At 33.2% G+C, this 12,892-nt stretch overlaps 1 protein-coding gene across 3 annotated transcripts in view; it reads right to left on the bottom strand.

Moving 5' to 3' along the window:
• Nucleotides 1–12,810, bottom strand: part of LOC123561119 (hemicentin-2-like) — a 41,100-nt gene extending 28,290 nt beyond the window's left edge. For all 3 annotated transcript variants that reach the window (XM_053533600.1, XM_053533599.1, XM_053533601.1), the window contains exons 1-2: nt 12,675–12,810; nt 10,478–10,825 (exon numbers count right to left, since the gene is read on the bottom strand). In XM_053533600.1, the coding sequence (XP_053389575.1) occupies nt 10,478–10,825; nt 12,675–12,717 (391 nt within the window). In that variant the 5' untranslated portion in view covers nt 12,718–12,810. The remainder of the gene's footprint in view (nt 1–10,477; nt 10,826–12,674) is intronic.
• Nucleotides 12,811–12,892: the final 82 nt, after the last annotated feature.

A 12,892-nucleotide genomic window follows, 5' to 3' on the forward strand; every position in this document is an offset into this window, starting at 1 on the left:
ATGTCAAAAAATTCACAATGAACACGCACGTATACCTTCAAGTATTACTCATGTCCTAAGTTATTTTACTTAGATGACCTTTGTGATTTTAACTTCCTTTAGACAGTATGTAAATATAAATAAAGCAAAAGTGTTTGAGTCTTTGACGACAAGCACAAACTTTTCACTACGAACTTAATTCAGTATTGAAACTCGACAATGTCTAAAGTGAAGAATCAAGGAATTAGCAATTCTTTAACAGAAATAATTTAATTTGTCTAAAAATATAAATTATCATACCACTTCTTTGCAAGTTATTCTTTCAAAACATCACGGCCTGTAAACACTAGCTCCACCTCTTTTCGGAGGTGAATTGAAAAAATAGGTAACGGGATTATAATTACCGGAACTATAGGAGTTCTAAATGTAAGCAAAGAAATAGGGTGAGTCTATGCATTATCATTTCATTATTATGGCTTCATGCTACATATGCTATCAAACATACTCAACAAAATCAAACCTTAAGAGAGATATGAAAAGACACAAAGACAAAATTCTCCAGTGTAGCAGACGTAATTTTCAAGTTCTTAGATAAGTTGGAGCCGTCATGTTTGTTCATCTATTCAATTTCCATATACTTCAATTTAATAGCACATATGGCGAAGTGACACTTACCAGAGTGAGCATTAAACCTCTTTTTGATCGTGTTGTTCTTTGTGTTAAAAATTCTTATCTCCGTTTTGATAGATAAATATAATGAAAAATTGTATGTTTCCCTTGTATGATGAAAAAGAACACAGAAGGAAACTCAGAAACTCCTATGTTACTGTATTTTGTAGTCGCTGATCCTTTGTCTCCCGCGTTACTGACCAGCACGGTCATGAATCTCCTTATATTGGTCTTTAATTTAATTAATCATGTATGGATAAAACATGAATGTGTCAGTGATATCGTAGAAGTGGTAATTTAGTGTTTTTGCCGAAGAACGTACTGAAATAATGTCTTTTATGGATCGTGGCATTGCTTACCTGCTATTTTCGCATGATTTTCCAAAGTAATTGAGAAAAATGCTTAGATTTGCTGGAGAATGAATAGCAACGAGTACTTCATAATACTTGGAGCACATCTTGCGCTATGTGCTGTCCTTGATAATGATTTTCAAAGAACAGAAAATTATAATTTTCTTACTCAAATTTACCAAAACCGCACCATTTGATCCGAGATCATGCGTTACTGATCCGTTTTTTCAAGGCAACGATTGGACACGGTTCAGTGGTTCAAACTTACTATTGTAGAAAGGAATCAATCAACAGATCTGTGAATTCAGGACGGATTACACCAAACAGGAAGTGACTGCTCAGTGCTACTCTGTGAGTGAAGTAGTCCAAAATGTAGTTAAATACTATGGATGAAATCTGCTATAATGAGTCATATAAAGAGGTGACAGTTATAGTTTTGACTTAGTTTTATTGTTTATTGTATTAAAAAAGATCTAGACCTTTTTCATTGTGAATTTCCTGGAATAAGTTTTATTCTTTAAGAAAATGTCTACATACGCGTAACTGCTAAACGGCTATTTTTAGGGGGGGGGGGGGGGGGGGGGCATTTTTAGAGGGTGTTGTTTCTCAGAACAGATTATTTTTCTTATATGCAACATAAAACATCAATATTTTTCTATTTTTGATAAGAAGACATGTCATACTAAATGACCATATATGATTTTCATATCATTGAAATGCTCTAAAATGCTGAAAATAAGATCTGAATTTTTTTGTTTATATGAAATAAAGAAGGAATTTATTTGGTAGAATGTAACCTGAATACGTTGATTAGAGCAGTAGTCTAGTGTTCCGGAAACAATGGGTTCGAATTATATATTGCGTTCATGCCAAGCGGGGCAATATACGCCCGAAGAGTTACATCAGAGGATGGGAGCAAAATTTAAAGAACTTGACTGCTGAAGCCCAAAGGACAGGAACAATAAAAAAGAAGAAATTCCAAAAATAAAATTTTAAGTCCACAAAAAATTCTTACCAGGTAATGTTACGTCAAAATACATCTAGAAATTGGATATAACATCCATGGTGTACCACACAAAAGTAGTCTCGACTTTTCCCTACGGCCAGTAATAAAAAGTTTCAAAATAAGCTATTTATAGTAACAAAAAGGCAAGTAATTAAAAAAAAAATATTGTAAGAGAACAAAAAGGGACCTGCCAAATAAAAGCAAGAGCACTGCAATGCAGAGCAATATACAAAAGGCAAAGTCATATATTACCTTTGACCCCTAAGTGTGACCTTGACCTTGAAGCGAGTCATCCAAACCATGCGCTCTGCACGTCGCCTCAGTGTGGTGAACATTTGTGCCAGTTTCCTTGAAATCACTCAAGCAGTAATAGTCAAGCGTTGCTGTCCTCCGACAGCAACCTAATAAGTAGAGCATATGAAACAATCGCAGATTAAGAGTTTTTGCCTCATATGTTATCGGAACACTCTCTTTCCATGAATGTAATTCTTACAATTACAGGGATAGTCCGAATGATGACTTTGGATAAAGACCTGATAAAGAATGCCGAAAAGATATGGCCATATATTGGCGCTTGTTTCAGTGCTGGCGGGGGTACCCGGCAGTCAACCTATACAGATCTTGGGCTCCTTTAGAAACGGCTTTTGGAGTTTGGCTGGAGGTTATCTTCAACTTACCAAGATCTACGAGACGTATAATATTGTCTTCAAAAATGCCCAGAATTGTCAACACCACAAAACATACCACATATTTTGAACAGCAGTCAAAATACCATGGTTATTATAGCCCAAAGAACAAAGCAAAAAAAATATCTCAATTACAATTCATAACACCAACTTAATGTATTGAACTTACAGAAGAAGAGGGAAGGCGATATTGAATAAAATTTGGATAATCCTCATAGCATTTCGGGCTTTATCTTCGAAATTTCTATGAACACTTGGATCAGTATCCATCGACTACTACAAATTCTTATATATTTGTCAATATAGGTTATTTGATCTAAAATAAAAACTTCTGAACGTGTCCATATCATTGTTCATATAATAACTGAATAATACAAAATAATATTCATTACCGAAAGTCCATTAAATGAGGTTGACAACGCTTTGAATCGCCAAACTCATTCTCAAAAGCAAAATGTACACATTATTTGGGGCTCTCCATACTGAACAATATATCCCATATTCAAATTGTTCAGTGCAAATGGTAACAGCTTCTAAACCATGTTGAATCAGTTATAATACTTTAAACAATCAGAATGAGTAATAAGAAAATATTGACCAAAACAATGTCCATACCAAGTTTGACATTTCCTCCAGTTTGTAGCATTTTGGAATTATCACATCATTTCGTATTATCCGGATAACAAGGGTGTATATACTCGTTTCTATTTTTCCTTAAGTTACACTGATACCGGAAACGCCATTTTTTTTCAATACACTTACGCCCGAATTTCATATCGGGTGTACGACGTAATTCAGTGTGTGATGTTGCATTATTTTTTTTTATTTAGTTCAGTATTGTCAATCTTATTCAGGCTGTTGAACATATTTATAAAATTTACATAATATTTATACATGCAGATGCGTATGTAATAAAAAGATTATTATCTTTGAATCGGAAAATATGCACTCGTTCTTCTGCGGAAAAATATTGCGCTCCTAAAGTTGCGCAATATTTCCGCTGAAGAACTCGTGCATATTTCCCGATACAAAGCTAATAACCTATAATTATTTCTTTTGTGTTCTGATTACTATATTTGTATATTGTATAAATATGTTAAAATCCTTGTATACATGAGGAAAATAAAGAGTATCTATATATGTAACCCCTGTTATATATTTTACAATATTTGTTAACCAATGTTACATACCTCTTCTTTTGTTAGACAGAGGTCTATATTTTTCTGAAAGATCTCTTTGAACAAAGAATTCTCGTGCAGAGGCCTAACTGTTCTGACCCAGACCTGTGCATGTGAAAAAGTGATGAAATAGCATCTATCAAACACATAAATATGTTTCAATAACATGCTTTTTATGGTGATTTTTTTCATGAATGCTCATAATCACCTAATACGTAGTCACAGGTAAATAAACGGATTTTTAAGAAAAGCATGCATAATTTTATTAACATTTCTTGATATTAAATATTAGATTAAATATGAGAAAAAATCATAATTTCAACATAAAGCCGTGAAAGATGAGAGGAAAAATATGTATGTGAAATCAAAATAATCAGTCAAAATAAAGAATAACCGCCCTACCACTGAGGCAATCAAAAAAGTTACACAGTTCACCATTTTCCAGCATATTGCATTCAAAACATTATTTTCAGTTGAATTAAATTGAACAATTGAATATTAAGCAACACAAATTTAGCAAATTGGTCAAAATTGGTTTGTGGTGAGGAATGGCAAAGAAATATATCCGGCAAATAGTTAATGATGTTACTAAGAAGCAAATAATTTCTGAAGTCATTATCAGTTTAACAGAAAACAGATGTTTTAAAATTTACTGTACATGATAAATGTATGTTAAGTTGATCCTGACTAATGAAATTATTTGAGTGAAATTATAATTACTGTAATAGGCTGAGCTTTTAGAACAATTTCATATGTTGATAAATATTCATGGAAGCTTTAAATTTGTTTTAAACTGATTGAAATAAAATGAAAAAATGATGGGTAAGAGGTGCATGATTGGGGTGGGCGGGGTGATTGGGTGGGGGAGCGAGATGGGGAGAGGGTACAACTTTGCATGTTGATAAATATTCATGGAACGTTTAAGGTTAAAAAAGAAGAAAACATTTAAAGAAATATAGAGTGGAGAGGGGGAAGAGGTGTGACCAGGGCGGAGGGGTGTCCGGGTGTGGGTACACAACCTTCACATGTTGATAATAAATATTTATGGGAAAAAATGAAAGAAGTTTAATGGAATTCTACCAATTTGTCAGTTTGTTATGTACAAATATGTGGATTTTTAACTCTAAAGTTACTAAAATTTGCCACATGTTATGAACAGACATTGCCATATCTATAGCACAGGTGACAGTAGCCTACCTAGGATACAGTATGGGTCCATACACTTAAATAAATTACAATTATTATGTTTCTTTTGAAAGTCATTTTGAATTATTTTGGCCTGTGACAATGAGCCACGAGAAAGGTAGATATGAATATTTTGGCATGTACATTGCTTCCAGTTTTTTTGTTTTTTTTTTTGCAAAAAAAATATTTCTTTATAAATGGATTGTCATCTTGTGCCGTCACTGTCACCTGTGATATAAAGTGTCCTATATAGTTAACACTATAACCTACTAAGGGTCCTAACTCTCCATGGTGTTACCTGGGCAGTCTGACTGAAACTTGACGGGCCCCATTTCCCTATGGTGGTGAACATGTATATGAAGTTTTATTAAAATGTTCTAAACCTCTTCCTAGGTATGGCTCCGGACGGACGGATATTTGTGACCTTTGTCAAATTATATAAAGTTTCTTCACGGACGCTTCTAGTATAAGGTTTTTAAAACAGATTTAACAATGTCTATTGGTGTTTTGTGACCAAAATTTACATAATTTTCTCTACAAAAATAAAATTTAGAGGTTTCACGTTGTCTACCGATATCGAAGTACTGTTTTGGTAGGCACGCGGTTATTTTCCTGCATAAACCTTTCAGGTAACGTTTCACTGGGTAACATAACTTCCCGGCCTTACATGAACACTATTACAACTTCCTACATCTATATAAACCAAAATACCAGAACGATTATCACGAAATAACTTCTACGAATAAACTTAATTTTCTAAAAGTAACATAAACTCAAAAGATATATAAAGATTGTAGAAAAAATCAAAATGATAAATATGGGTAAGAATTTGCTCAGAATTGTGCCCCCCCCCCCCCCCCCCCCCCCCCCACACACACACAAACCAATTCAAATGTTTTAAAAGATTTTGATCAACTAGAATTAAATACTTTTAAATATACAGGTTTAAGAAAAGTACTCATTACTGGCGACTTGAATAGTAGAACTTCAATTTCTGTAGATTTTTTCGAATATGATAAGTATTTAGATGATAAATTTCCGCTTGTAAACACATAGGATATCCCTACGCGAGTAAATAAAGACCACGTGACCGATTATTATGGAAGGCGTTTACGAGATACTTGCAAGTCAATCGGTTTATTAATAGCAAATGGTCGTCTGCTTTCGTAAGGGAACGAGGGGAAATTCACTTTTTGTTCACATAATGGCCTTAGTACAGTTGGCTATCTATTACTGAATTTTTCCAACTTTGATGTCTTATCGGAATTTGAAGTCGAAGAGTTTAACGAATATTCAGATCATGAGCCTTTATTCTTCTCATTGTTTACTAAATTGCCGCGCGGACGGAAACTAAACGAGTCGCAAAAAGATAAATCTTATAAGAAACTAACGTCGGGATCACAGTAAAATACCCCAATTCAGAGACCTTCTCATGCGTAATAATAACGTTTTGCAACAGCTAACCAGAGACGTGTCCGATCAACCGATTGACCACGTGGTACAAAGTTTTACAAATTTAGTTCCAGACCACGCCCATATTGTATTTGATAAATCGTACAGAAATAAGAAAAAATATTCGCACAACCGGGTAAACAATAAATGGCTTGACACGGATTGTTTTAAAGCGAGAAAAGATTTCAAACCCGCAAGAAATATCTTTAACAGGCACAGAAACGACCAAATGCTTGCTGCATTCGTAGGTGCACGCACAAAATATAATAGAATTAAGAAAAGAGCAAATTTTTAAAACAAGGGAAAGTAATCGTATCAATGAAATGGCAAAACAACAACCTAGGAAATTTTGGGAAAATATAAAACATACATGTAAAATGAAAAAAGAAAAATTTGAAACTTTATCGGTTACGCAGTTACACGACCACTTTAAAGACATGTTTGGCGTAGATTTCCCGCTGAATGGAAAAGATGATTATGGTTTTGATCAGAATATAGAGGACGAGACTTTAAAATGAAAATCACAGAAACCGAACTCCGCAAGTCAGTTTTCGCTCAAAATAATATTAAATCGCCATTATGTCCCCATTTTTGCTTAAACTTTATAATAGACTGTTTAATTACAGTGAATACCCTACAAACCGGGGTGAAGGTAATATAACGAAAGTTTTCAAAAAAGCGATATAAACGACTGAAAAGAATATCGCGTGATAACTCTCGTAAATATTCTGGCAAACATTTATTCACAAATCTTGCTTAATCGTTTAACGAAGTGGTGCGACAAGTACGAAAAAAATACACAGAACCAGTTTGGCTTCTAATAAGGGAATTCGACTGTAGACTGTATTTTTATTCTCCATGCCGTTGTCTCGAAAGTGTTGAACTCCGGTGACAAACTTTACTGCATCTTCATAGATTATGAAAAATGTTTTGATGAAGTCGCTAGATCTTATCTATGGCAAAAACTTTTATCCGCAAATGTAAGTTGCAAACTTGTAAAAGCAATTACATCTATGTATACCAATGTAAAATCGTGTGTTAGGTTTAACAGATCCTTTTCAAACTTTTTCAATTCGAACATCGGTTTAAAACAAGAGGATCCGAGTTCACCTTTACTTTTTAAGCTTTTCTGAACGATCTCATGGATAATATAAACAGCAATCAACAGTGATATTTTTTCCGTCAATGAGTTGAAGTTATTTCTAATTTTATTTGAAGATGATCAGGTACTTTTTGCGAAATCGCCTGTAACGTTACAATCGATGCTATGTGATGTTGAAAACTACTGTAACCGATGGGGTTTGAAAATCAACATCTCGAAGACTAAAGCCATAGTCTTTGAAAGGGGTGGGCATACACAATACGCCTTTTATATCTATGGTAGCGCGGTAGAATTCGTAGAATCGTTTAAGTACCTAGGAATTACGCTCTTCAAAAACGGAAACTGGTATCGTTGTCAAAAACGTATTGCACAGCACGCGTCATTTGCTCTCCATACTTTTTTTGATATTCGAAAATAAAGAGCTACCGATTGCCCAGAAATGGAAAGTATTCAATTCGTTAGTACATACCAAGTTTCTGCACCGGCTTCTCGGCGTTTAAAAAGCCATAACCCTGTCGGCACTCTATGGCGAACTACGACGCTTAACACTCAATGTATACAGAAAAATATTCACGATAAAATATTGGATTAAAATTCTAGCACTTAATGGTTCGTCCCTTACAAAGAAAATTTATTTACTTCTTAAATTTGACGTTGAACAAGAGCAAACATATAATCGAAAAAACTGAGCTTTCCAAATAAAGACAATACTGACCGACCTAGGACAGTTATATCTTTGGATTGAACAATTTGATATCGAAATCCCATTTGATACAATTAAGCAGCGGAATATTGATACATACTTACAATCATGGTATTCTAATATAAACAGCTCTAGTCGTTTGAAAACATACTGCATTTTAAGCATAATTTTGTACTGGAAAAATATCTAGAAACTGTTGCTGAAATCAAGTACAGAACTGCCTTGTCAAGATTCAGAGTATCATCACATGGCCTGTTTATCGAAACCGGAAGGTATCATAATATTCCGCGCGAAGAAAGAATCTGTAAATTATGTAATATGCAAAAACCAGAAACTGAGTTTCACTTCCTTCTTGTATGTCTGCACTATCGAGAATTAAGAATTAGGTACTTCAAACCCTATTATCTCCATTGGCCAACCCTTAAAAAATTTGATGCTCTTATGTCAACTACTTCTAGAAAGATTATTAACAACCTTGCAAAATTTATATACTTTTGCAAACAAAAAACGTATTTCATCATGAATATATTGTATTACTATGTTCATTCATAACTTTTGCTCTTTAGAAATGTATGAACTATTGCTCTCACTGCATATTGTTAGGTTACTTTCGTAGCTATAAACATTGTATATTATATTATGTTTAATGCTAATAGAATATATTGCATTGTATTGTATTGTATTTTCCTTTAAAATGCATTATTTCGATAATTAACTCAGAGAAAAAGATCAGTTTTTATATGTGTACATTTTGACTTCTGTGAAAATTTATGGGTATGGGTACTTTCAGTAGTAGGTACATTTTGACTTTCTTGGGGTATATTTTGACTTTTCTTTTTTGGGTACATTTGGTTTGGTTACGTTTTAACCATAATCCAACTAGATCACCTCAACTTTATTCTATCAGGCGAGAAAGCTACTTAAAGAACGTAAACTTTTATGACAGCTCTGTCGTGGTGAGGGACGCCGACCGTAAAATTCACCGTGTTACAACAGAGTCTGATCTTGTTAAGGTAAAATGTATAATGCCAATTTCTCACCAACCAGCGACAGCGACATCAGCAAATCCTTGGAATTAATTTGTCTTCTAATGGCTTTACTGTGGGCATCATGATTTTGTTGAACAGTATAGCTGGATTTTTATCATAAAGTTTTATTTATATATGTGTGCACTTGATCAATGTATTCGACACACTAACTCGGGTGTGATCGAAGGTGGTTTTCATCGATACACGTGCAATAAATGTTTAATATTAGACCCATTTACTATTATGATATTACGATTAAATATACTGTAATGGTAGATGTGATCAAAATAATTCTCTTAATAAATTTTTTACGAGGTGAGATAAAGGGAGACAACTCTCGCTGATTTCCTGTAAACTATATTTACACTTGTTTGTCATGATGTTGACTTGGAATTTTTGTACGAAACAGCATTACATCTTTTTATAAAGATAATTTTGATGATCATGATTTAGACTCAACTACCTTTTTATACACTAGTTTATACATTTTACCGTTCATTCATGTAGTTTATTCTCAATGTCTTTATCATATGGATGTTTCATACATGTATGTATGTATTTTTGATACATAGATTATATCGGTTGAATTGATGCTTGATATCTACTTATGTATTTTTTTCGATCTACAATATTTGTCTACATAAATTAAAAACACACATCCTTTAAGCACACTACATGCACTATATTTTTGGACATTATAATGAGATACTACAAGGAAAATATTGTTTAAATCATATGTTTTAAACTACTATTAGATATGTCAGTTGTACAAATTTATTAAACATTTCTTGTAAATTAATTCCTTTTCTTCTGTAGGCAAAATGAATTTAACCTATTAGAGTTTTCATGTGATAACGTATAAGATATTTTAGGTAAACACTTTTCTAATTAATACCAAATGGATTGTATGACTATATATTGATAAAAATATAAAATAAAAGTTATATTTATCATGTCTATACTATTCACTAGTTCAATTCTTTCTTGTTTTGTCTTCTGGTTGTGTAGAAAGAGATCAAAAGAGAGACATATATTTTAGGTATTTTTAAGAAAGCTTCAGATTAGACTTGCCTATATGTTAGAAAACCATCTGTCTTAGGTATCATGTACTATTAAAAGATATTAACTATTGCACATACCTAACACAAACAGCATGGAACACATTTCTGTATGTAAGTCTGTCCCTTGTTTATACTGAAGTATATATACTCCTCCATCTTGTCTGTGTATGCCATTAGTCTTCACGGTGAAATTTCCTCTACTTGCATCTCCAGTGAACTGTGACTCTAAATAGGAGATTCCATTTTGAAATTTATTTTGATAAAACACTGCAGTATATAGGTTACTATTATTGAACGCTCTTACACTGTACTGAAGTCCTCCATTAAATGTTTGTAAGGTGGTCTGAAAACCTATGATAGCTGGTTGTCCTGAATTCACGTATATTCCTGGAATTACTTTCCCAATAGGGCACAGCCATCCAGTAACTGAAAACGAGAAACAAAATATTAATGTGACTTTATGAACTAATTATATGATATAAACAAATTTCTTGAAACAAATTTGAATTAAAGTTTTATAGACAATTAAACAAGGAGTAAAAATTACTGACTGATTATGTGTTTATATTTTGTGATTTATCAAATCGACAGTAGATGGAACAAATAAAAAAACTAATCGAATCGATTTGTTTATTTGAGAATGGTTCCAAACAAATTAGCAAAATTATTTACTCATCAGGCCAAATAATGCAATATCAATATCAATAATACAATATGCTCTGATGAGTAAATAAACGAAATCTGTAGGCAAAAATTAAGTTAAAGCAAGCTGGAATGAATACACCGATTTATCATCAAGTGTATTATGATAATAGAAAAGGAGTGAAAATTATGTTATGGCATAGAGCATGGGGCTACACGTCAAAGAGCTAAGCATGTGTGGTTGAGGTCAGAACATGAACCTAAAGATATCAGTTTTAAACTATCATGACGGTTACTAAACACATTTTATTGTATTCTCCATTTATTAATCGCAAAATATTGTCCAAAACAGGTTGATTATAGTATCACTCAAACCAACATTTGAATTGAATCAACGCGAAGAAAAAAGGACAATTAAGAAGGGCAATGGTTACGAAGTCGTTCAATGACCAAACCTTACGAGTTGACTGGATTTTGTGAACATTAAACCTACATCAGTGTTGCCCTAATTTATCTAAAACCGTTGAAGAATAAATCCAACACCTCTGATATATGAAATGAACTGTGAGACAATTTCTTTTTCCTTGTTTTCTGTTGTTTTTTTTGTTTGTTTTTTTTTGTTTTTTTTTCTGCCAAGCAATATCTGTTTATTAATTAATTAATTAAAAATACCACAAATATCGCGAAAGGATGTCTTTCCTTTCAGGTACTAATCGTAAGCTTTACATATATTATATTTATATGAAGTTAGAATTAGGATTTCCAGTATACTTGTGCTCTCATATTAGTTTGATATCTGCTGACTTTTATACGATTACGGCGTTTTACTATTAGTTATTGATAGATGCCATGGATCTGTGACCAGAGTCTCCGAAAAACAAAAGGTTTGCTTTGAACAAATCGACATTAGGTTAGTGTATCATATCAGACAGGCCTATAGTCCACTCTACTCAATACATCGGTATACTTAAAAGCAGGAACTTATAAGGGAGCGGTAGCCTGTTGGATATTGTTTCGGCCGCCGTAGTGGTTAAGGTGTTGACCTTTCAACTCGTAGGTCGTGGGTTAAAGCTCCATTAGGGTTGTGACCGCTATTTCTCATTCCCACCTTAACCTCTTATCAGGAAGCAGAATCGAGAATGAGCCAATTAGTTTCAAGCTTTCATCACGATTGAGCTAAAAAAATAGTTTAAACTAAAGTAAGAGTTCAGCGTACGTGACTATTAGATAGCAAAGAAATCAGGATAAAGTGAAATGTGGTGGAAATCCATGTAGATTTAATAGTAAGATAATTTTTACAAATACAATTTACTTAACATAATCAGACCATCAATTAAAAAATCCAGAAAGCATTTGCAAGTTGTGGTTACTTTAGTTTCAATATTCTGGTCGTTCAGAAATAGAACAATCAAGGCCCTTTATATTCTGACCAAAACAGCTAATACATCTTAAGGAGAAGGAATAAAGACTTACAACAAGTATGAGACGTACATTTGAGAGTGATCACTACCAATCTGACTGAAGAAAATAGATACTGATCACATTGTCTGTTAAAATGCTATCCTGACAGGATGAAATTTGTCGTTCTTTAGTCTGAATTAACCATATCAAAAATAGTTTGATGTTACAATACCTGCATTTAAACTCCCAAGCAAAAACAAGACTAAGAATAGCATCTTATTTAATATCCATTCAGTTTAAGTTAAACATGTAAACCTTCAAACGAAACACCCAGATATAATACGATATATTTAAAATTTTAAACAAGGAAGTTTCATTTCTGTATGTATTTAAAGTGTATCAAATTACAATCGCATATTGCACACAGGCTACCTTTAAGGTATTTATCGC

Source organism: Mercenaria mercenaria, unplaced genomic scaffold (genome assembly GCF_021730395.1).
Source record: "Mercenaria mercenaria strain notata unplaced genomic scaffold, MADL_Memer_1 contig_2904, whole genome shotgun sequence".
NCBI lineage: Eukaryota > Metazoa > Mollusca > Bivalvia > Venerida > Veneridae > Mercenaria > Mercenaria mercenaria.